The sequence below is a fragment of the Enoplosus armatus genome, chromosome 7 (assembly GCF_043641665.1).
Source record: "Enoplosus armatus isolate fEnoArm2 chromosome 7, fEnoArm2.hap1, whole genome shotgun sequence".
Taxonomy (NCBI): domain Eukaryota; kingdom Metazoa; phylum Chordata; class Actinopteri; order Centrarchiformes; family Enoplosidae; genus Enoplosus; species Enoplosus armatus.
Window position 1 is genome coordinate 4,712,374 of NC_092186.1, and position 25,843 is coordinate 4,738,216.

A 25,843-nucleotide genomic window follows, 5' to 3' on the forward strand; every position below is an offset into this window, starting at 1 on the left:
TCACCTCAAACAGCTAAGTAACAACTGCACAGACCTAAATTGTAGCTTGCCGCTAGTGTGTGGCTACGATCTGGCACTCTTGTAGGCAATCCTTTACAGTTTTGTCACATTAGGAAGGGGCTGCCTTATGGCCAGTATGATCAGGACCAATTATTATGGCATGTGTGTATTGTTTTCAGATAGACTTTAAAAAATCCAAACCTGTCCTTTAAATCTGAATGTTGACATGTGCAATTTCTTCATGGTACATTTCACTCTTGTCACATAAAGGCTTCAATATACTCCATTCAAATACTAGGTTACACGTATTTTGTCATTTTATCCACCATTTCGGTGCTTCTCAACGTTGTAAGATGCAACAGGCTGCCATCTTCTCATGGGAAGATAACAGATTTCTGCAGTATCTGGCGTATTTTATGACACTGGACATAATATCTGCCCTAGCTGCATATTGGACTCGAATGAGAAATGATGATCTGTGTGGGCGAACCTGCTGAAATACTGATCAGATGTTCTGGTGAATGTCAGGAAACGCACACATCTTCTTCAGCCTTTTCAAATAATTTATTGCTGTGTTCAATGACTGTATATGTGACAATACTATACTGCTGTATGTGAAAGTGACACTGTATTCATAGTAATATAGTGAGTGTAATAGGAAGAGTATTTTTAATGTCATATAAAAAATATTTGCTATCTTTTTAAAAAAAACAAAACAGGAATGGACTGAAGTAGCAGCAGCAGCAGCGTGGACTGAAGCTTCAGAAATGTCAAAATTGATTTTATGTTTGGAATATTTAAGCACATGGCGAAAGAATATCATAAAAATTATGATGATCAAGTCACCCACATTGTAGGTGAATGACCGCCTTCCAAGATTATTTCCGATACCTCACTGTCACTTTTCAACACCTTCTGAGTGAAATGATTTAAATAATTTATCAAGTAAAACTACTGAGCATTTACTGGTTAAAGTTAAAATCCAATGATTTGACTAGCACTGTAGTTACTGGCGGTAACAGCAAGAGTTCTGCTCAAAATGACACATGTATTGACCACTAGAGGGCAGTGAGCACAACCTGAGGGGGCACTCTTCTGCACTTTTGGAGTGTGCCGAAGAAGACAACGATCGTCATCCAACACGAAAATACTGAACTCATGATCAAATGTTGTGTTTCGATGTACGTGAAATATGTGCATCACGTCCAGCACATTTATGCATAATTTCTTGCGTAAATACAGTGAATGGCTAATGCTAAAAAATGCCGGCCATGAATCAGAAATAGTGCTCGATATGAACATTTTAAAGATGGTAACTTGAAGTCTTTGTTAATTTTTCTTGTCTATATCATTATAAATTGAATGCCTCCGATTTTTGGATTGCTGATCCGACAAAATAAGCAATTTGAAAAATAATTTAAGGCTTGTGATTAGAATTAGTCATTTCTGACATTTTGTCATGACAGAGCTTCATGGATTACTTGAAAAATTAAGTGATAGATGAATCAATAATGAAACTGAATTGCAGCCCTGTTTGACAGTACTTGTTGCAGTGTTTCATTCAATAATTTGAGATTTCATAGGCTTCATTGGTTTCAGTGGGAGTCAGACTGCTTATCCTGATACCCTTGGTGTTAAAAACACAAATTATTTCACAGTATTTCTAGTAAAACCACCATTTTAAGCCAGGGACACAAAGCAGCCATTTACAAAAATTACATAAAGCAGAGGAAGACATACACAGTGTGAACAACATCTGTCCTTTTTCACTCTGCATAAATGTTTGATATTGATTCTGAAATATTTACATGGGAAGATTCACATTGACTTTTGTGAATGCTTTTTTCTCTTTTTTTTTTTTTAGAATAAAGCACAAAAACACAATTAGATGATATATGTTGCATGTCAACAGTCAAAAGCAAATATTAAAGCTCAGATATAAAGATATGAAATCCTAACCAGCCCAAAAAATGGAAATTAAAGTAACTTCATCCGGTATCCTGCACCAGAAACATGTAACTCTGCCACTCAGCACAATACAATAATGGACCTGGGAAATGACATTCACAGGTTCATTCCCATTAAAAAGCCCTTCCTGTCCTTGACACAATGCAGTCCAATGTCAGTTTAATTGAACGTGTCTTATGTTTCCTGCTCCTCCTCCATCATCTCCTCTTTTTTAAAGGGGAGGTCGGTGTTTCCTGTGCCGATGTCCAGCACTTGCAAGTTGGACAGGTGTGCGAAGGAGCTCTCGTCCACGGAGTCCACAGACAGGCGGTTAAACCTTAAAAGGAAAAAAGAGAGAGAGAGACAGAGAGGCAAGTTTGTGAGGTGTTTTTCCTCGCTTGACAGTTAAATAGCGTTTGTGAAAATAGCGTTTTGATGACTGGGTTTTCAGAAGCTCAAAGCAAAAATCATTTACAGGTCACATCTGTCAGGAGGATCAGGATCAGGATCAGGAATCAGTATAGTGGGACCCGTTTGTTGACCACTTGAACTGCCCCCACTTTGCTTTGAGTAGATGAAACGCAGGTGTTTTACTGACTTCTGAAACACTTGGAATCAACTGCATCTGAGAAAAGGCTTGCATATGTTGCCCATGAACTTTAGCAACTAGCCAACATGCAATACACATGCAATTATTAACACAAATAAATCCTCCTTCCACTTCCCCCACTGATGCGGGCATTCCAGCAGCTCTAAATTGGCTCAGGCCAAAGGCTCCCATCTGTAGGGGGATTTTGGTAAAAAGAAAAAAAAAATGTAACAGCAGCTGCTATGAACAACATGAAAAGCACAACAGCCTGGAAGGGGTCAAGGCCTGTGAACGAGAGCCATAAAGCAGCTAGGTTGAGGTCAGACTGAAAACCAAACAGAACAAAAGCCTTGAAAGCGCTTGGCCGAAACCTCTTTACTCTGCTGTGTGACGGCTGCTTTCAGCTGCAGTGCTTGTGGGTATAAGCCGGCACTATGTGAAATAAACCAAAGTGGAAATTTTGCTGAATGCACACAAGTTAGAGGAGATGGTGGGATTAGATACCACACTGCAGTACTCTGCAAAATGAAAGCCAGTCGGACTTTCAAAGACACAGAAACAGACCAGGACAGACCAGTTCACCTTTATGGGGTAAAATGTCATTCACTGAATCTATCATTTGTAAGATTTAAAGCGTATTTTCACAGTTTAAACTATGGTGTGAAAAGTTAAGAGTAGGGTGTAAATAATTAGTCTGACATTTTGGAAGACACACTTATTTACTTCCTTGGCAAGAGTTAGATTAGATGACTGGTTCCACTCTCGTGTGTGCTGTAATTGTGAAGCTAACGCCAGCAGCAGGCTAGCTTGGGATGTCACTGCGCCTGGCCAAGAAGTAGTCTGGCACATAACTTCCATAAAACCACTAAGTCTTGTTTTTACATGTCAGTTTTTTGAATGGATTTAACAAATGAGATATAACATGTTAATTAGTGAGTTTTAGAGGTGCAGGTTGGCCAGTTTTGTTACTTTTGGAGGCTAGCTGTTTCCAGCCTTTGTGCTAAGCTAAGCTAATCTGCCGGCTGTAGCTTCATATGCTTTACAGACAAATAAGCATTATTTCCAAAAATGGCAAACTATTCCTTTAAAATATCAGTTTTTGAATACAGTTTTCAGAGTCAGACACTGCTTTCATGCACTGAGTGTTTCACAGTGTCTCTTTCACAAGAATAAAAAGTACTGAAATCCAAACCTTTTCATTGTCCCTAAATTCACTCTGAGTTGATTGTTTAAATGTGTTTTTAAAAAAGGGAGAAAGAACACTGGTGTACGTCTACCTGATTGCAGCTGTCCCTTGGAGACTTGCAGAGCGGTATAAACAAAAGCAACAATTTCCTCACAGCCATTCTTCTTTCGCACTTGCATAACAATTTCCTGAGTGGAGATCAATCCAAGTGGAAAAGAAACTTATGTAAGGAGCCACCCACCAGATTTCCACAAAGCCCCGAGGAGTGTCAGGTTGAGGCCTTTCCCCCTCCTGCATGTGTCGAGCAGCTACTTTGAAGTGAACAGCTTTTGCAATGAATGCAATGGATGAATGGAGTATTGATAAGAGTTTAACACCCGCTCAGTTGCCATTTGGAAAGAAAAGCGAGCACTGACAATCACCAGTAACACGAGTCTCATACCTACAGTCTCCTGGTCGATAAGAAATGGTTTGTGTGTCCCTTACCGAAGGAAGATGCCTTTGATGTTTGGAGTGCCTTCAAATGCTGAAGCAGGAACACTGGAGATGCGGTTACTTTGCAGGTAAAGGTACTCCAGAGACTCAGGCAGGTCAGAGGGGATGTGTGACAGCAGGTTGCCAGACAGGTCTAGTGTCTAAAATTACAAGAAGAATAACAAATAATGAACATATTCCCTGACCTATGTGATAAATTATTGTAAAATGAGAACAATTATACAGTAATATGCTTTTTCTGTGTAACTAACGTTTCACTGCAGAAACTTAACAAATCAAAATCTGCTTTGGGTACAAGTTCCTGGAACAACATTTTGGCGCTACTCCGGAGGTGATCCTTAATGAACCACTACTTCTACTGAGACTTTTTCAAGTTCAGAATTTACTGGATCTGCACTGGCACATACTGCTACCAGGAAATAGCCGCAGTCTTGTACTCTGAGTCAGAGACTGAAAAAAGCTCTCGCCTTCTCCCGCCTGCTCTGCTTTTATATGTTACCAAACTGACTGCCTCACTTGCGTATTCTGTGACAAAGCAGTGCGGATGGTGACTGACTGACACGTTTCCCCCTCAGGGCTTACAGTAGCTGTATGTGCTCGTTGCTGAATTGTTCAGCACTGCAAACACGTATACTGGCCTCGACCTGAATCGACTGTACGTACTCGCTGCTATCGACACTTCCTGTACATGATGAACTGCTGCTCATATGCAGAAGAATACCGAAGAAGGATAAGGAAACATGAATTACTTCCACTTAATACCGACTAATCATCTTAATGTACCCTGTATTCTTCACCTAAAAGGTGCCAACCGCCTAATACTCAAAGACCCCAAAACACAAACGTTTAATATATTTAGAGGTCCAACTCAGTAAATACAGAGGCAACACAACACTTCCTGGCACTAAAATGCACATTCCAGAGTTGCTGACAGTATTATCAATTATGAATGGTCAAGAACGACTGAGGCAAGCACATCATCCAGTGTCAACAAACAGCCAAACAGTGCAGGGAAAAAAATGAAAAATGACACAAGATTACAGAAAAATAAAGGATCACAAAAACCTCCAAAGGGGTTCAAAGCTGCTTGTGTGCCAGCACAAGCAGTTCCCTGGATTCTCAGTTGGTGTTGTATCTTATGTTCACATGCCTTGCACTAATATCTGATCTGTTTCTCCCTCTCCCAGCCACTCACTGTGAGAGCACTGAGCTCCATCCAGGCTCCCTGGTAGACAGAATTCAGTTTCAGCTGGTTGTCGCTCAGGATGAGCTTTCGTAGCTTGTCCATGCCCGTCAGTGCCCCGTCTGGTATGGAGTTCAGCTGGTTGTTCTTGATTTCAAGCATTTGCAGGCTCCGAGGAAGACCCAGGGGCAAAGAGTGAAGGCTGTTCCCCGACAGATCCAGGGTTTCCAGGACACGCAGCTTCCTGAAGGCCTCGCGGTGCAGCTTGGGGGTGGTCAACTTGTTGTAGCTGAGGTTGAGCTCGGTCAGGGTGTACAGCAGGGCCAGGTCGTTGCGGCCTATTTCGGAAATGGAGTTGTGGAGTATCATTAGGGTCTTGGCCCGCCGAGGCAAGCCCCTGGGAACCCGTTCCAGCAAGTTATTGTACATGTGGAGAGTGTGCAGCTTCTTCAAGCCCTAGTGAAAATGCAAATGTGAGATTCAAAGGGTAATGCATTGTTACACAGGAAGTCAAAATATCTAAATTAGTCAAAGCAGCTGAGCGTCATCTCATCTCATCTCCAGTCTGTTCCTACAATTGAAAACAGAAAATTAAATGCCCATGTTTTTACACAGCTCAGTTATTCTGTAAAGGTCCAAGAGAATATGGAATGAAAAAGAAATGTACCTGGAAGGCGGTCGGGTGGATGGAACGCGAGCGAAGCTTGTTGTTGTGGAGGAGCAGGTACTCGAGGTTTCGGACAGAAGTTAGAGCGTCTCCAGGGATGCTGCGGATGGAGTTCTTCTCCAGATGTAACAGCACTAGATTGCGAGGCAGACCCATAGGGACGACACTCAGGTTGTTATTTGACAAGTCCAGACACTCCAGGCTGCTCAGTTGGCTGCCAGGAGAGAGCGGGAGGAAGTCATTAAATCAGTTCTATGGTCCTGTACTGTATGCTTTCTCTCTGATGCTACAACACGAGAATTCAAATAGTCTTTGTGGAGGGGAGGCTCTTGTCACACACTATAATAAAGGCTTTTTTACACTTGGCAATGGCATCGAGATGTTAGAATATGTTAACCCCAAGGATTTTTGTACACCTGAAAGTCTCGTTGTCCATGCCCTCATTGCTGAGGAGGTTGTTCTGGAGATACAGCTCTCTGAGGTTTCGCAAGTTGTCAAAGGCCCCCGCTGGGATTTTCTCCAGTTTGTTACTCTGTAACAACAGGAGCAATCCTTATGTTATCGTCATTACCATATTAAGGAATGAAAAGAGACCAGATGTATGTCATCCATCTAATATCTAAATGCAAACTGAATAGGTGCTGGACCTTCAGATGAAGACGGTAAAGGGTGGAGGGCAGGTTCTTCGGGACAACCCGAAGGAAGTTGCTGGACATGGTGATGATATCCAGGTTGTCAGAACCATTGAACATATTATCAGGAAGCCCAGCATCAGTCAGCTTGTTGTTATGGAGATACACGGACCTGGGAGCCATGATCAAGGGACATTGCCATATTTAAATGGTGATAATTCCAAGAACGAGGGTTAAATTTACACAAACACACATATTCGTACCTCAGTTTTGGTTTATGGCCAAACGTATATGGGTAGATCCTTGTAAGATAATTAGCAGCAAAGTCAGCACTAACCAAAGAGGGCGGTAAGACCTTTGGTGCTGAGGTGAGCTGCAAGCACAAGAAAAGAAGCATGACAGGACATTGATGTAGTGTGAGTGACTTTGACACTAGAGTCCACAGTTTGCATCCTTCCTCCAACCAAGTGAAGTATTTCAATTTATCAGTCAATCAGTCCACAACATGACAACCTGAGTGAATTCTCTCAGTGACATGTAGCACAGAAATTCACGGTCCCCAGAGGATGTATCCTAATGACTTTGGTAATGTCCTGACTTTTCATTTAGTGCCACCAGCAGGTCAAGGTTTGTGGAGTCGTACATAGAGCTGGTAGGGTGGCTGTAGACTCACTCCTTAACCTTAGTTTTAGTTAGCAATAACCTTAACCATAGAGCAGAGGATGATAACATGTTGGATGTTTCTTACATTTCAAATATTTGCTTTGATACAGCCAGTCTGGTGGCACAATTTAATTTGCTACAAAGCAGATGGCAAGCTGTGTACCCCTTAATAAAAGCAAGGTTGTCCTCACTGTTGTCACCAGAATGACCTCCACATTGTACAAAACAGCAGTAAAAATATAGAAATCCGAGAAGCACTGGTGAGATTAGATGTTCATTTAGAGCTCTTTCCTTTATAACATGGTTTATGGATTAAAGCAGCATGGGTGTCTTTGAGGCTTAGTGAGCACTTAAAAATCCCCTATTCTTCTTGTATCCCGTTTGCCTATTCATCCCTGTGAGGGCACAAACAAATCTGTCCATCCTTTCTCTCTTGCTCGGTGTCCAAAAGGGTCAGTAACATTTTAGCTCTGACCAGCTGGCACAGCCATACTGGAAGTGATTACAAGCATAAGCTCGCACAGAGTGTATGAGAGAAGACTGCCATCCGCCTCTGCCAGCTGGCACTATGTCAATATATCGGAATAGAATAGAATAGAATAGAATAAAAATATTGTGATACAGACACAAAAAAAGATAAACTTGCCATTGCATCATGTAAGCAGATTTGAGGACAACATTGAGAACAAACATTTGACGTATGACTCACCTTGTTATTTGCCAAGTATAAATAAGCCAGCTGTTCGAGCATCTCAAAACCTTCATCTTCAAGGCCTTTAAAGAGAAAAACACACTGAATTGCGGATCAAATCAATCTGCCCGTCATCACGAGCCAGTTAACAATTAATTTTATGTGATACACATAAAGTTATCTCAAATTCTATGAAGGCATTTCAAGAAAAACTACTGATTTTAGACATTGGAGTTTCTTTGTCGCAGCTCTTTAAAGCTCTATCTAGATTGGGCTGTGAAATGCCAACTTGTTGAAGTGATATTACCCTGTAATATCTGTCTGACTCGACATAGGCTAATGGTCACTACAAGCTCGAAAAGCCCACCACACTTCCTGCACAGAGATCAGATTTTGGCTGATCAACAGTCAGCTGGACTAGAGCACGTATTGCTAAATTGATGATCCCTGTTTGAAAATGTATTAACAAGACTTGTGGAAAAACACATCTAGTCATTTCCCTCGTTATACATATAATGTAGCCAGGTACACTATCTCGCCATATGGAGTTATCTTACATCAATTATTTTCCAATGTGGCATTGCGGCCTCACGTTGATCAATTAGGGGTACCATTACAATAAAATGCTTAAGTCACAATGATTTGAGACGGCAGTTAGAGCATCAGAAACACAAGCCAGCAGAAAAGACAACAGTTCCAACAGGCTATCTGTTCTAGCCAACTGGCCTTCTGCCACACCGCTAGCTGAAACAACAAAGGCTCAGTCAGTAGGAGCTAAGAGTTGTTAGCAAGGTTTGATGTTTATTTTGGATGCTATTGTGGATGGCAGACCCACAGTTTGGAATTTTTCTTTCAAGACACACAAAGAATAAACTAATGCCAGCAGGAACAAGAGGGCATATCACTTTGTAGAACAACACTACACTTTTAAAACCTTTCCCATCCTCTGGTGTGCCCGCCAACTGCCCTCCATTTCCTGGATGTGGCTATTGGCTGGGAGTAGAGCCTGGTGTTATACATTTGGAACAGTTGAATTGGGCCACATCTGACAATAAGCAATACAAACTGCATTTCCTGTGCCACTGGAAAAGATTTTGCTTCAATAAGAAGAAGTAAAACTCTACAAAAGATATTGACACACACCAAACAACAGCTCTCCTTTAGTAAACATCCCAGAGGCAGAATAACTACTATCAAACTAAAATTGCTCCAAATTGACCTTTAGACAGTTCGAGGCTCTGACTTGGTACAGAACAAATCAACACAGAGCCACAGCTGCAACTGTGGAAAGATTGTTTTACAGTGTTTACCATCTGTGGTAAGCCAGTTGTTCTGAAGGTTGAGAGTCTCAAGCTGATGCAGATGGGAAATGTGCTCCACTGTTATCTCCTCGATTTTGTTGTTCTGGCATCAGGGGACAACACACAGACAGTAAATACAATAAGAGATAACTCCCTAATGTCTGAGCAGAATTACAAAATATGGATGTGTATTATAGCTGATGTCTATGTGTGTGTGTGTGTGTGTGTGTGTGCGGGTGTGTGAAAGACCTGTAGAGAGAGCTGGTTGGTGTTGTCAGAGAGCCCGGCGGGGAACTCTGTGAGGTCAACTCCAGCGCAGTCCACTGCCCCTTCTTCCGTACAGCTGCACTCCGGCGGACATTTGATCGGCTCAGGTTTCGTCGCCACCGTTGCGATGTCAACCTCTTCCTCTTCCTCTTTCTCCGGTTCGAGAGGGGTCTGGCAACGCACCAGCACCCAGGCCAAGAGAAGCACGCTCAGGGCCTGCAGGATGGAATGCTTGGGAAAGGCCATGTCCACTGCTGAGCTCTCCTGTTGCACAAGCACATGGACAGTAAAGTTAAAAACACGAGGTCGTGGAGTATTTTGCTCCTGGAAGGAGGACCTGGTCCAAGCTACAATCTGCTCATACCTTCCTCAATCTATTTTCTAGTGCCAGAAACAGGGTTACTGACAAACTGACAAGGTCACTGTATTAACGGTTACTTTTAAAAAAAGACCAGAAAACATATTTCTTTTTTATATATATTGCCTGTGCTCACTACCTGTTGGCTTTAAGCACAGCAGTTACCTCAGGCTTAAACTGGAAACTGTTTCAGGTTAGGCAGCTCGTCATGATGGGAGGCAAGCGTTTTGGCGTGAGGCTGCCTCAAAAAGCTGTATATGGTTACTTTAAAGGGGCCCTGCACGTATTTGACACGTCAAAATCACCGCTGATGGTCAGATGTTTGGATTCAGCTAAAAAGAAAAAACTGTTGGAAACTTTGGTGATGCCCTGGAGTTTCCTCTCGCGCTATCATCAGGTTGATATTTCAGTTTGTCTGATGCTTCGCTGCAAAACATTCATTCCCATCGGCCTCAGCTGTGTTCAGTGCTGGCTGGCAAATGTTAGCATCTCAAGAGGGTGAACAAGTCAAACATTATACCTGCTTAACATCAACACGTTATTGTTGTCATTGTGAGCATGTTAGCATGCTGACATACAGCCTCACAGAGCCTTGAGTGGCTCTTGTCATTCTGAAGGTCAGAAACAGTATTTTTTTCTATAGTACGCGTCCCCCCCCCCTGCAGCTCTATAGGAGTAGCTGATAAGTATTACTCAGATGACATCTCTTGCGTAGTCTCGTGTTGGGCTTGGAGACCGCAAATGTTTACAAATTACAAAGAAGAGAAAGCCTGTGTTAAAAACTGGGGGCATGGAGTATGAGAGATGAAAGATGTGGGCATTCATCAGGCAGGTAATGTAAAGAGAGGCACTTTTATGGAGATTGACCTACACTAGACTGAAATTCACCTCTACTGCCTCAGTTTTTACCCTTTTTTTTGGCTCTCAAGTGCCCCCGCCTTCTGGAAGTGCTATACTAAATCACTGGACTACCCCTTTAAAGCAAGCAAAACACACTCACCTGTATCTGCTCACCACAATGCCATGTACAGTATGAATATGTGCTGCATCATTTCAATTCAAATCATTTCAATCCACCAAAACTGGTCTGTCCCCGCAGGGGCCATTTCTAGCGGGTGTATAGAAAAAGACTCTATCATTACATCTAAAAATGTATTGAAATGATGGAGGGTTTGCATCATTTACGCACCAGGTCAACAACAAAAGACAGCTGGCTCTCTGTCCCCTCTCTCTCTGCCGTGTCTGTAGCGTCAGTCCTCACCAACTGCAAAGGCTAATTAAAAAAAAATAAAGAACATAAGCATCACCCCTGACAGCCGACTCGCTTTCCAACCATTTCACACACAAGAATTCACATCAATCAACAATTCTCGGAAAGTCAAACCAGTAGGTAGTGGTACATTACGAATATAGCTTTGTGCAATTGTCTGACAGGCGCAAGGACAGCAGTGTTTACGTGAGGGTGGTCTTTTGATAAAGCCAAGAAAAGACCACCTATCTCCTCCACCAATGTTGATAGAAATGTCTCTCAGGGCCAACTCCTGAAAGTCATCCATCAGAAGAGACTTTGTTGCACCACAATAACTAACGGAGGGAATGTGGCAAACACACACACGCAGAAAGTCTGCACAGCAGCGTGCACACACCCACAGCAAATGTAAAATGAAAGCCTGTGCACTTTCCGGCACTTATTGTACAATGTCGACCCTGGCTAGAATGAAAACATCATACCATCCAGGGGTCAGAGAGGAGTTTAAAGCCCTCACTAAGTCAACAGCACTCTCATGTTACCCTATAATTTAGAGGCTTGAAGTGAGAACAGTCTTTATTAGCAGAGATGCCGAGCATTTTAAAGTCATCATCTTGTTGTCATGCTCTCTCTCAGCTGAGCAGAGGTTGTGAAGTGGCTGCACTGTTAAGTAGTCTGGATCGGATGGAACACACATGCCTGAATTGTCATGCATGGATGAATGACGCTGACACTCGGTCTAAGCTCCATATAACATAAACAGACATCGATTAAAAAAAAAACATGCAGCAGTAAAGTCTGCAAAAGCAAACGTTGTGGTCCACTACTTTACCCCTTCCGACCAACGTTTGCTGAAAGGCACTGAAGTCTGACGTCCAGTCCAAACACGGGCTGTCCCATAGCAGGCGAGGAGTCACACAGCCACACCAGATAACCTCCAGATGTGTGAGAGAGAGAGAGAGAGAGAGAAAGTGGGAGTGGGAGAGGGAAAGTTGGGAGAAAGAAAGAAAGGAAGGGGAACAGCCGAGAGTGGAAAGGAAGGGAGTGAGTAAGAGAGACAGCTCTGACCTGAATGGGAGCCAAAAACACAAATTCTTTCCTTTTTTCCCGTCCTTGCAGCCGCTCTGTCCAGCTTTAATGTTGTAAGTTTGTGTTGTGATAACTTGGTTTGGTTTGGAGTTTGGAACATTTTCCTCTGGGTTCAACAAAAGCTTTTCCAATCCCACATGTGAGATTATAGACTTGGCATAAGATTACTTCAAATAGATATGGTGGGTATATCTTGGATAAAATGACTAAGAACATAGTCTTGTTCTCCAGTGTACGCTGAATCTTAAACCACTGAAGAGAGAGTATTGATAAAAGATGTTATGTGGCTGAAAAAAGAAATCTCGATTGGTTAACAGCAACATGTTCTGAGATAACTTTCATTCGGGAAGAGACGGATGAGTTGTCCTAAATATCCCTGTAATAAATTAAAAAGTGGATGAGTATCCTGCCAAAAAGGGCTGACGGGATATGATCTAATGCCCCACGTGTTTCTGGATTAGACCTTTTTTTTCAACAAGCCCACCTCCCATCTGATAGTGCGTGAACATCTGCTCCACGCACGTTTTTCTGAACTTTACAAGCGGAGGAGTTCTGATTTTATTTTTTTGTCTGTTTTACACCTCATTTCTTACCTTCTGCTTCTGATTGTAAACAATTTTAACAATCTGTATGTGAGGAACCATTTAAGCTTTATTTCTCATCTCCACTAAACACAGTTGATTTTGTTTTTTGTGTTGAAGGCATTAGAGTAAAACAGCATCTGCACTGCCCTACAAAGCCAAAATGTATTAACTACAAGGTGAAAACTGAATGACTTTTTGATATTGTTACCATATAAACAACAACAATTATACAACTTAAATGTTTAAAGTTTGACATTATACTGTTGCTCGACATTTTGGGAAATACGCTTATTCGTTTTTTTTTAGATACACATTTACATTTAGGTAAGAGGATCGATACCACGTTTTATGTCTGTACAGTAAATATGAAGCTACAGTCAGGAGACAGTTAGCTTAGCTTAGCATTAAAACTGGAAACAGGTTGAAACAGCTAGCCTGGCTCTGTCCAGCCTCTGAGGATCTCTTATTAACATGCTATGTCTCATTTGTTCAATCTATAAAACAGAAACAGGCTAGCTGTTTCCAATCTTTAAGCTAAGCTAAGCTAACCAGCTGCTGGCTGTAACATTCAACTGTACAGAGATGAGACTGGTGTTAGTCCTCTCAGGTCAGTCTCATCAAGAACGTGAATAAATTTCCCGGGAAACATCATGTCAAATTTGCAGTAGCTTCTAAATGCACTTAATTGTACTCTGCCACAGTCGACTACACAGCAAACATTAAAGCAAGAGCGCCATATCAAGTGCGCAAGCTAGCTGGTGAGCTAACCAGACTAGCCTTACCTAAAGCTAAAAAATACGTACTGATCGACTCCCTAGTTGTTACCTGTAAATGAAAAATACCCATTTTGATGAACGGACATCTTCATAATTCATTGTGTTATTACACATAACTACGTGAGGCAGTGGCTGAAGGTAATCAAGGAAGAGAACCCAAACAAACAAACCAGTTAAAATGGACAAGAAAGCTGATAAGACATATTTTGTTGTTAGACACAGCATTTTCCTCTTATATTCTGTGAAGATTACCTAAAGGCAGAGAGCTGTGTTTGCATTTTGTAGGTACTTTGAAAGGAGTGGGTAAAATAATAAGCCTGAAAAGGCTTACAGTTAAGGAATTAAAAGCTTTGTATCTCAGTTGACACAGCCAATTTAACTGCTTCTGTAGGTTGTACGTATGAAAAAAAACAGCCCCCCGCAAATTCCCAGAAACTATAAATAATTTCCTAGAAAGCAGCTGGTATTTAACTATTCTTAGGATGTTTTCAGCGAAAGGCTACGTAATCTACAACCAATCATGGGATAAATGCTGAAAGTGTTCCTCTTCTACCGTTGAAAGAATAAATAAATAATTTTTAAAAAACCCTGCTATATATGATACAATAGAAACCTCTGTGTGCTCTCTCCATTAGAGACAGGGATGGGAAAGTTGCCTTTAATCTCACACAGTGTGCAAATACAAAGTGAGTGCTTCACTATAATCTACACAATCTGCTCCTTCAGCAGTGACTCCTACACTTACACATCTAGTTCAGTCTGTAATTTGAAACTGAATAAATGTTTTTGTCAAGTGCATCTGGACTTAATACGGAGCAATCACAGTGAATCTTCTAGTATTTTCGTCTCGAATATAAATCTCCCTCTTAAAGCTATTTGTGCTGGAACTGCAGCCACCGAGTGCAGACAAGAATGAAGACCGTGATGAATGGCTGGACTGAGAGGTAGGTGGGTGGGTGGGTGGTTGGGGGTGGGGGGGTTGAAGATACCGGGTCCCTTGTGGTTAGTGAGTCTGACGGGGGCTTTTGGGAGTCTTGCTCACTGATCACATGCCTGCTGAGCTGCTGTTTTCAGGCTGAGAGAGAGAGAGAGAGAGAGAGACCTTGTAGCCTTGAATCACATCCTGAAACGGGAGAAAACACACACTCCATGCTCTCGATATTACTCATCAACGTTTTTGGCAGGCTGTTCTCCCCTCAGAGGGGCTCTGGTCACTGCTACATGTTTTTAAGTTTCCACTGTTTCGGTGGAACACGTTCAAACAATTTCCTCAAAAAGCAGTGGCCCTTCCAACAGATTTACAACAGCTTTGAACAGGTTGCAGGTTCTTATGTTTCGTGTCATTCTCCTGGACACCGCACAGAGGTCTGAGTTATGATGAGGATCAGCAGGGAATCTTGTGACCTCTGATCTCTATTTATTGTAGGAGAAAATGAGTACATACCTACACTGCCGCGCCTGCTGTGACACATAGTCAAACAGCTCCAGCTTGGAAATATTTTGTTTACGGTTTCTATCATTTACAGCTGGGATATCACCCGCTCTCTTTGCACACAGCTGTCTGTATTTTTATGGACTTTTCTTTAATTTTTATAGACTTTTTAATACTGTTCATCTTTTACTTGAACAATCTGTTTTCCACTGAGCACCGCTCCTTTAAGGGCAGCTCTCGCCTCATGTGAAAGCAGACCACGCAACGAGGCTTTCGAGTCCCATCCAGAGTGTTTGTTATGTTAAAAAGTCCAAAAAAGCTTCACGGCTGCTGCTGTCTTGGTCACCAGTTATCTTTCCAATAAAGTGTCTTACAGTTTATGTACTTTAATGTATTTTTGATATTTTTTTCTTTCTTACTTCTCAGACACATAAGGATTTTTAATACCATGGTCAGCCTGCCTTGTTTGTGAATGTATTGGTCAATAACAAAAAAATATAAAGAAAAAAAAACAATCATGTTAGATTTGTCTCATATACTGTAAGCAGGGAGGTCCTGTTTTTTCCTGCTTTGTTGCATCAATGGAGGGATGTTTATTTGGTGGTGATCACTGCTCCGAAGTAGCCAGTTCATCCTCTGCTTGTTCCAAACAAACCCCTGTGTTTTTGGAAACATACAACACAGCATGTATTGCATCAGATAATCATTTCCCAGGACAGTAATGACCTGCGCACAAGCTGAATCACTGCTGTGCTATGTAACTCGTAGAAAGTAACAAACATTCAGTTCGGGTCAGGGTCATCGTGACAGCAAAGCAAGCAGAGCCGATCACGGAAGATCATTTAAGGCCTTAGTGCAAGAAAATCACAGCACATTTAACTCTAATTTACATCTTAAAGGGGCACTCCACGGATTTTGTTTCAGTTCTGATTAACCACAATGTTGGAAGACTTACAAATAAAACATTAAAAAAAAAAAAAGAATGGTAAACATTAATGCAGTTGTGACCGAGACATCCTGACTTTTAGTCGCTTGTATGGTTAAAGCTCCAAAAACACTGGATCCTACATTTCCCATAATGTCATGTCGCTGTGACATCATCAGCTCCTCCAGAACAGACAGCTGTTTTACAGGCTCAGTGGTATTCTCCATGACAAGTTAAGTGAACTTCATAGTGCCCCTTTAAGTACTCATTTTGTGGGGGAAAAGTGGATGATAATTGAGAAAATACTTGTTTTTTAACTCAGCTTGAATACATTACAGACTAGACCATTTATGACATTATTCTTCTTGTTAAGAAAGTTTTAACATTTTTAACCCAACATAACATAAAATGTTAAAAGCAGTCATTAGCGACTAATGAAACAAGCCCACTGCGACTACAGAGTAAGACTCAGAAAGCCACAAGAGCCAAAGCTGCAGTGGAATCTGGGTCAGAGCTAGTTAACAGATTTGTATTTTTGCCAATGCTCCTCCATTTACAAAAGGAAAAGCTACAGCGTGGCAGTCTGGAACCAGGTTGCTGCAGTGTTGGAAAAGTGCTAGATCCTCCAAAAAAGGGGAACACACGCAGGCCCCAGCCAACTTGACAGCGACATCCAAGTACCGCCGCATCTGAACAGAGGGCCATTATTGTGGAAGGTCACATTAATACACCCTCAAAAAGGACCCCTTAAATTGTGCATTTGCGGGTGATAATATTTTGTGGAGCCAGGAAGAGTGTGATCATGCAAGTTTAATGTCTACCCTTTACACCAAATAAACAGTGAAGCTTATGTAAGGACATCTGGCCAATATTTCCATTTTAACATCAATACACTCCTTCGTCTTAAATAAAACAGGACCAGCATGTTGTTAAGTCTAGTTTTATGTGCCATTTCACAGATAAGCTGTTGTGGTTTTTATGTTTATGCCTCCAAAATGATTAGAAACATTAAAATCAGCAAGGTTTGTCAAGGGTGCGTGCTAAAGAAAGACAGCTGAAGAAAAAACAGACCCGAGTGAAGACCACCCCAATGGATGTTGCAGTAAAGACACATTTATTTAGCAGAAATCTTTTAGGGATTCATACAATGATGATTGCACTGCAGAAAATTCGGGCGGCCACAGTGAAAAACATGTCTGTGTTGTTGGCTAAAAACCTTAGAGCAAGACTGCAAGTCTGAGACGAGGAGGCACTTAGACTGTGTTTGTCCATGATTGTGGAACATGACATCAATTTGCTCTATTCAAAACATTTCCAGACATAAAACACTCAAAAGAAGACTGCTAAAAACTGGACATAAACTGAATTAGTAGGGAGCACCTGTCTCTACTCCAGTGTACCGACAGTATTATCATGAGAGGGGACTTGATTAGAAAATGAATTATCTCTCCATCTATCTTATTCTCCAGTTAGATTGGCAGGGCGGCTGACTAATCCCCTGGTCGGTCAGTGAGGTCGCTAGTAGGAAAAATGGTTCAGTCCGGTGATGAGAAACATTTATCTGAAACCAGACTTGCTGTTAAATTTTTCGTGGTTAACTCTATTCAGTGTTCAGAGGTGCATTTGCAGCTAGCTCCGGCGTCTCATCTACAGCTTGGCTTTGCCCGGCTGCAGCTGCAGGCTTTGGAGCTTCATGGCCAGTCCCATGTTCCCCGTGATCTTCAGCTTGCCCTGGAAAAACGCCTGTGAATCAGAGAGAGAGAGAGACGGTGAAAAAAAAAAAAACGTCATCCAGACCAGTATCTGAATCGGGAAGTACGCTTCGGCCTGCGTTGGAGAGAACTACAACGGCTGATGGTTGTTTTTTTTTTTAAAGAGTTGCCGTGAGAGATTAACTCAACCCGGGGGAAAGTGGGGCAATGGCAACAACAGCTTATGAAATGTCAGGAAACTGCATGGCACACAGACACAGAGTGGGGAGAGTTACAGACATGGATGTTTGTGGATTGGAGTGCAAAAAAGAAAAGAGGGAAATGAAAATCAGGTAGATCAGGAGATGATAGTCTGACCAATATTCAGTTATCAGAAGGAAAGTGAACGCTTTTTCATGTGCATTTGTGACAGAAGTGGAAGAACTGAAGTGATCAAATTTGCCTTTGCATTAAAAACTCCATGCAAAAAGTCCACCTGTCCATATTTCTGAATGATGGGGGATAAAGCAGTGGAGCGTGCACATCCTTCACGACACAAACACAGTGTGATCACGGCTTTTCTGGGGACTCCTGACACATGTACCGTAATCACTGAAATGGCTGTGGACTGATGGCAGAGAGGTGTGTCATCATCACAACACTCTTCAAGTACAAATGGCCTTGGTGGGCCTCATGATTAACTTTGTGTTGGTAAACATTTCATTCATTTTCCAACATGGGTAATGAAAGGAGAATTAATTTCACTGTTCTATTCTCGTCCACTAATATAATATCCGGTTTGCCGTCTATCTCTGTGAATGCAGCATAAGACTTTCCTCAATGAAAGATTGTGTCTGTGCAAATACTGCAAAAAAGAGAAATGGAGACCCCTGTTTTGGCATCAAGAGTCAAAACTAAATAAACTTCCATTAAACTCTTATTATTTTGACCCTCACCGTATATAGAGATTTATCTAAACAACAAAATGGCTGAAGTTATTTTTAAATATTTTTCTTAGTGTCAACAAATCTCATGAAAAGACCAAAACCACTTTCCAACTTCCCGAACCCGTTCGTGGCTCACAGCCTCTGCTGAAGACAAACATCTTTAAAAACTGTCACAAATATATAGCTTCATTTTTTCACAACGCAGACTAATTTCCTAAAAAAGCTGCAGATGAATACACATTTAGTGTTGTATTGAATATTTCCAGCAGCAGGAGGGTGTGTATGGAATTGAGTCAACATAAACAACTGTGTGTGTTCATTGTAATGAAGGAACATGCAGTGCTACAGTGTGGCTCACTGATGTGATTTTAGTAGTTTCTGGACAGCAATGGAGCTCTATGGCATAGAGGAATGAGATATATCAGGCTTTGTTACTTGTTACTAGGATACATTCATTGTTGGGTTTGGTCTTTTAAAAAATATAGAATCTTGCCAGCCTTATCCTTTAAGCACTAATCTTTCCCCTGACATGTTAGAGAATATCTGATCCTGAAAGAGGCTGAAACATCTCCGAAACGTCGTGAATCAATGTATTTAAGTTAGACAGCGTGCAGGAGTTTGTTCGCGACTTCTGTTTCAGAGTCAGGCATGAAATAAATCTCTTCCATTTTACGGTCAGGTCTCTCTCCTGTTTCGGCTGCATGCAGGAAATCTGTATTATGTTTTCACCCTGCACAGCAACGACTTTATGGCCTCTAGTCTGAGAGCGGCCAATAATGACGCAGCGCAGTGTTTCCTCTCAGTTTCACCCAGGCGCTAACAAAATATCCTGTTAGTGCCACGTCCAACTGGCAAACAAACCTGTTCCACTTTTTAGGAGAACCTTTGGACAGGACACACAATCTGAGGTGGGATTAAATAAACTACAGGAAAAAGCCGGGAGTACATGCCACTGCACAACTCAGTCAGTCCCTACACTAATATTATACTGATGTCGTTTAAAAACACCATGAACACACTGTAGAGTACAACAGGTATGTTAGTAAAGGCCTTATATACAATAAAATGAATGGTTTTAAAGTCACTATAACTCTGAATGTTAAGGGACAAACACAGTGACTTTCTATGGAAATATGATTCTGAAATTCAGTAAATTACACTGACACTGTAAAGTCAATTAACACTATCAAACTGTTTTTTTTAACACAACTTTATCGTCCACAGTGTTGGACATTTGTTCGAAACCACGACCGCCTATTGTCAGCATAAAACATAAGACATAAAATACCAGAATAAATAAATAAAAGATTAATGACATCACCAAGATGTCAACAGCATGGTTTAACTGCAGCAGTTTACAGAGGAGGGTATGGGACTACAATAGTGCAACAATTGAGGTTGACAGTGATTTTTAAAGGCATGACTGTGTACATGAAGGTATATAGACAGAGGTATAATTCAGGATTTTTCTGCTGTTTTCTTTTTTTGTTTTGTGCACATGTAACTTGTTTTTTCATGCATTTTTGCCTTTATTAGATAGTGACAGCTGAAGAGAGACAGGAAAGGTGGAGCTGGGGGGGGGGGTGACTTGCAGCGAAGGCCTTCTGCAGTAAGGATTCAGCCTTAGCACATGGTACCGGGTGAACTATCTGGGCGCCACATGTAACCTTTTAGAGATTAATCACTACTAAATGTTATAAATGAGGCCCCAAATGTACAAGTGTAACCCTGGATTTCCCACTGGACCCAACTGCGTCACAATCCATCTTGCATCTGTATTTTGTGAGTAGTCCTACTAGCAGCAGCAGCAGGAGGCTCCACATTGGCACACTAGCTAGAATGGCAGCGTTACGGCTGCCGGCATCCAGCGGACACTTGGGGGCAAGACAAGTGGAATTTAAATACACCCACACACTTTTCAATGGGGAAGATAAAGGTAAATGGCATACTTGTGCCTTCTCTGAATCAGGATCATGATCAATATGACATGCAAACAAGTCCACTCAAACACACACACACCAGCATGAAATACTCACAGTCTGTGGGTTCATCTTCCCTGTCATCAAGGCCAACAAGTCCGTATCCGACATGGAAATGGTGCAATCAGCTTTCTTAGCTGCAGGGAAGAGATACAGGAACTAAACTTAATTCAGAAATGAGAACATACATCTCAGGGGTGTTTATTCAGTGACTTGTGGGAATTTGAAGGTGTTGTAAAATCTAATAAATCCACACACAGACGAAGCAGAAAAACAGTCTATGCAGGCCTTGAACTTTAAACTGCATTTCCACCCATGGTTAAATATTAACATGATTACATGTCACATGGGACGACAGAAAGCCCTGATACTGTTTTCAGGGCCCCCGAGGTTTCTTACCCGTGTCAGTGTGAACACAGCCGCTGCCGTTCTTCACATCCACAAACCACGTCGCCTCCTGTCCATTTGGGCCATCCTTCACTTTGAAGGCAAACACTCCCCCGATCTTCTTCACAAACTGCTCCCCATCCTGTTCAAGAGCACACAGAGATTTTTTTCATCCACTGCCTGTATTTACAAGCTCATGGCATTGACAATGTATGTCTCAGCTAGGCATGCCATGTGTTGTCATCTTTTCAGGGAAGGTTATGCTACTCAGAAAGAACCCATTTAATCGTAGTAGGAAACTCGTTATACAACCTTGAGTTTTATTATATATATATACACATATATATATATATATATATATATATATATATACACATATATATATACACTACTCACAATAAGTTAGGGATATTGTTATTTACATGAGTGCTTGTCCTATTTGGTCTGAATTTTAATGAAATAAGTAAAAGTTCCCTTTGATATTACTAATAATGAATGAGAAGAAACACCATTTTCATTAGTTTGATATTTATTACCCCAAAAATTTAGACAATAACAAGGATAGCCCCAAATAACAAAAATTGACAATGTCAGTAGCGGGTGTTTCCACCATTTGCCGCAATGACAGCTTGACAGCGACGTCTCATGCTCCTCACTAGCCTCATGATGTTGTTCTGAGGCAATGCGTTCCACTCTTCCACAAGTGCTACACGCAGTTCTGCCAGGTAACGTGGGGGTGGGGTACGATCATCCAGTCTCTGCTTCAGCTGGTCCCAGACGTGCTGCATGGGGTTCAGGTCAGGGGACATTGCTGGCCATACCATATGAGGCACTCCGACTTCCTGAAGTCGAGCTGTGACAATTCTGGCACGATGTGGTGGAGCATCATCATCCATGAACAGAAAGTTGGGGGTGTGCTGGCGGAATTGGGGGATGATGATGGGTTCTATGATGTCTCTGAGGTAAGAACGTGCAGTGACTGAGCCATCTACAATAACCAAATCTGTTTTGCGCTGACTGGTGATGCCTGCCCAGACTGTTGCACCTCCTCCACCAAAGCGAACCCTGGGGACCATGTTGACCTCGGCGTATCGCTCACCTCGCCTTCTCCAGCAACGCTGACGACCATCATTTCTGTGCAAGGTGACCCGACACTCATCAGTGAACAGGACGGTAGACCACTGCTGCATTGTCCAGGTCACATGGTCTTGTGCCCACTGCAAACGTTCACGGCGGTGTCTTGGTGTCAGTGGAGTCACCTGCAACGGTCGTCTGGCATTCAAGCCAAAGCGGTGGAGTCGGTTGCGAATGGTTTGTCTGGAAACCCTAGTACCCCTCACATCTCGTAAACGGGCCTGCAGCTGTGTGGCAGTTACATAACGATGTCTGAGTGCATAGGTCCTTAGGTACTGGTCATCGTTGCGGTCTGTCACTCGTGGGGCTCCACTCCTGGGTCTGTCACGAACTCTGCCAGTAGTTCTGTGTCTTGATGCAAGTCTGCTGATGACACTTTGAGACACACCAAGTTCACGAGCAACATCTGACTGCCTGCCACCGACCCGAAGGCGCGCTATGGCCAGGTGGCGCTGCTCGTCCGTTAAGTGATGTCGTGTGTTCATGGCTGTTTGAATGATGAACTTGGAATGACTTACTGACAATACCAGCTTTTTATACCCACAGAATGTTGAAATTGATGCCACATTGAAAAGGGTTGTCTTTTGGTATATTTTGGTACTGGCCCCAATATGTAAGGCACACTGTACACAGTGAGACCATTACCTGGAAAACACAAAATGAGGTGTGTCTATCACCCCAATACAATTGCCTCCCTATCCCAAAAATCTCTGAAGTGAAACAAACACCGTATGTATGACATCCACTGAGTCTCTCACAATATCCCTAACTTATTGTGAGTAGTGTATATATATAAAGACATAAATGCATATATATATGTATGTGTGTGTTGGAGCCGGAGATCTAAGAATTTCATTGCCAACGACTGCTTCACTGTAATTGTTGTGTACATGACAATAAAACTTGAACTACAACACAGTAAACATCTGTATATGAATATATAGAGGAGAGCGTCAGTGGTCATGGATAAAAGAACCATGTTGATGGGTTATTCTGAGCAAAAAATGGATTCCAATTATGATGAATATGTTAAATTCTGACCCTTCAGTTTCCATGTTTTGGGAGATGTAAATAGTCGATAATGTAGCCAAAGAGTCAGTGAATCAGCTCTGGGTTACACCTGAGCTTCATATTATTTCTAAACAGATTTATGAATCTTTATCCTTGTTACCATCGAAGATACTGAAATAGTAATTTGTGCTAATTTTTTTTATGCAAAATGCACCAATTAGGTCTTAATGGTTAAGGTGTTTTAGATACTTATATTTGTTTGAAACTCTATAACACTTAACCAATTTTCCATCATAACTATCCATTTGGAGATATTGTGGCGTTAAACATGCATATTGTCCTATACATATCAAAGTAATAGTGGGTCATATGAATGCAAAGCTAAATGCTATTCCTAAGGCTACATTAACTCATTATATCATAAACAAACAAAGGGTTTAGGGAGATCACTCTACAGCTGAATATACATGAGATAACAAAAGGTAGGGAATATGATCCTAAATCTGCCTTAAAAAATTGGGATCTGAATAGACAGAAAAATCCTTTTCCCTCTCAACATTTAACCGGAAATGCAACAGTGGAACAACAGATTCTCTTACTAAAGATAAGCTCATCAAAAATTCTAAATCTGTTTGTCTGATCAGTTGCCTGAGATATCGCACTAAACCACGTCTCTAAGTATCCAGACTGCTCCCCTGTTGCCATTTTCTCATTGGTGACAAATCCCATTCATTACGTAGACAGCGCTGCCGGCGAGCTTGAGATGAATCTGGTATGATTGAGGTCACACAAAGGTAACTGCTTAAAAAACACTGTGTTTTGGAAGGAAAACCATTTGTCTGATTGAGTCCACATAAGCTTGAAATTATTTTTGTGCCCTGAAATATGAAATTAATTCTTTGGGAAATGATCCCAGGAGGATGAAGGCCCATATTAGGCGGTATGGCACAGACCTAGAAACACTGTATATAACCAGATGGACTGATGTATCCTTCAGGAAATGTATATGTCTACTACAAATTAATTAAACCCAAACTATTGCCACTGTAAGAAACGTCCCAGAGAATACATGCCTGTAAAAAGAGAGAATGATATAAAGTCACAGGTGATCAATTAACAATATCGTCTCCTTTTGTAAGCCATATAATCACCTCCTGGAGTTTCTTGTTGATTTCCTGGAACACAGCATGCGCCTTGAACCCCTCCAGTCCGTCACTAGCACTAGTATTAATAGCTCGAATCCTTGACGTCGTGAAGGCAAAAAGGCATGAGAATGAGAAAGTGTGGTTAGCTACAAAAGGAAACACAGCAGTCGCCACTGGAGCTCAGTGTGTGGTCACAAGTGTCAATTTCATGTTATAACACGCAACGCGAAGCCCACTCAATTCTCACTTTCACTGATGGATCAAGGTTCATGAAGGCTGCGGCCTCCACACTTGACACCTTCACTGCCTGGTTCAAATCACAGCCCGGTGTGTCTAAACATCAGCACAGCCACTTCCACTTAGCTAAATTCAGGAGGTCACCATCTTTACACAACTGAGGAGAAGCCGGTAACGTTACTGCACAACCAAGTCGTTGGCAGAACACAGACGATGCTGGCAGTCCAATAGTTGAGGAGAATAGCGCTATGCTACACTTTCGAGAAAGTAGCATCATAGTTAACAACGTAGCATACTTTAACAGTTGGGACTATGTTATATAATTATATGCTAATTATGTTGTAAACATCGGGGGGATAGCAAGCTAGCTGATGCCCTGTCGTTATGTATCAAAGAGCTATAGCCAGTTTGCTAGCTGTCTGTTTGACATTTCGTAGCTAACTTGTAAACCGGGAACAACGAGGGTGACCTCAATGTATTATTCAAAGACGTGTTACCTAACGTGTCACAATTAGCTAGATATACCGTAGTATTCTTACCTTGGTGTCTGTATTTCAGGCATTTTGATAACGTTAGGTGAACAAACAGTGCCCCCGGGTTAACAGAGCAACAGACCCACTGATGTAGCTTGTGCCTGCTGTTGTTTGCTAACTAACGTTAACGTTACAGAGCATCTTTGACTGCACTTCCTTGTTTCTTCCTGTTTTCCCGGATCTTCAGACTCGACGTGTCGATGTCAGATAGCACAGAGTAACCGATTGTAATGTGAATGTCCCCAAATGTATGTCACCATGACTTGAAACGTATTCCTACTACATTACTAAGCAAGTTCTCCTTTTAAAGGGTTTAGGTAAAGGACCGTAGGGCTGGCGTTGTTTCTGCATGATTTTGCCCTTTCACTGCAACTTACTTTTATTACATTACTTACAGAACTAACAATTCTACAAACCATGAAAATCAGTGAGCAACCTTGCTTGTTTAGTCCTTAAAGATTTCAAATAAATCCATACAACACAATTATAAGTCAGCAAATTGTATTAAAAGAGCTAAACTTGCAAACACGCTGGTGTGGTCCGTAAAGAGGCAGATTTAATTTCTGTGCTCATTTCACAGTCAATTAGGTGTAAGCATTTCTGTGGAAATAAAGCAGAAAATACTTCCTATGCCCTCTTGTGTATAAATTATATTGCCCACGGTTATATAGTATAGCTATAGGCCCGGTTCAAAAAGGTTAAAGTGGAAATTGAAATGCTTGTAATATAAGGTTTGCATGGCTAT

At 41.7% G+C, this 25,843-nt stretch overlaps 2 protein-coding genes across 2 annotated transcripts; both read right to left on the reverse strand.

Moving 5' to 3' along the window:
• Positions 1-1,936: 1,936 nt before the first annotated feature.
• podn (podocan) lies at positions 1,937-12,158 on the reverse strand. The gene is made up of 12 exons (XM_070909150.1): positions 12,061-12,158; positions 11,169-11,252; positions 9,604-9,885; positions 9,364-9,457; positions 8,072-8,136; positions 6,963-7,072; positions 6,715-6,871; positions 6,484-6,599; positions 6,068-6,281; positions 5,413-5,856; positions 4,209-4,357; positions 1,937-2,284 (listed from the first exon to the last, which is right to left on the reverse strand). Exons 3-12 carry the CDS (start codon positions 9,865-9,867, stop codon positions 2,143-2,145), a joined length of 1,755 nt encoding a protein of 584 aa, XP_070765251.1. The 5' UTR covers positions 9,868-9,885; positions 11,169-11,252; positions 12,061-12,158; the 3' UTR covers positions 1,937-2,142.
• A 4,967-nt stretch (positions 12,159-17,125) lies between these two features.
• On the reverse strand, positions 17,126-25,239 carry scp2b (sterol carrier protein 2b). The gene is made up of 5 exons (XM_070909187.1): positions 25,105-25,239; positions 24,335-24,425; positions 21,051-21,180; positions 20,709-20,788; positions 17,126-17,777 (listed from the first exon to the last, which is right to left on the reverse strand). Exons 1-5 carry the CDS (start codon positions 25,125-25,127, stop codon positions 17,682-17,684), a joined length of 420 nt encoding a protein of 139 aa, XP_070765288.1. The 5' UTR covers positions 25,128-25,239; the 3' UTR covers positions 17,126-17,681.
• Between the last annotated feature and the right edge of the window lie 604 nt (positions 25,240-25,843).

What these genes read in the sequence shown, in the direction of transcription:
- podn (XM_070909150.1), bottom strand. Translation starts at nt 9,867, where the DNA reads ATGGCCTTTCCCAAGCATTCCATCCTGCAGGCCCTGAGCGTGCTTCTC. An exon ending in TCCACCCGACCGCCTTCCAG is followed by an intron (nt 5,857 to 6,067) that starts GTACATTTCTTT and finishes CATTTTCACTAG; the next exon opens with GGCTTGAAGAAGCTGCACAC. An exon ending in TGGAGCTCAGTGCTCTCACA is followed by an intron (nt 4,358 to 5,412) that starts GTGAGTGGCTGG and finishes TTGTAATTTTAG; the next exon opens with ACACTAGACCTGTCTGGCAA.
- scp2b (XM_070909187.1), bottom strand. Translation starts at nt 25,127, where the DNA reads ATGCCTGAAATACAGACACCAAG. An exon ending in TCAACAAGAAACTCCAGGAG is followed by an intron (nt 21,181 to 24,334) that starts GTGATTATATGG and finishes GCTCTTGAACAG; the next exon opens with GATGGGGAGCAGTTTGTGAA. An exon ending in CTGTGTTCACACTGACACGG is followed by an intron (nt 20,789 to 21,050) that starts GTAAGAAACCTC and finishes TCTTCCCTGCAG; the next exon opens with CTAAGAAAGCTGATTGCACC.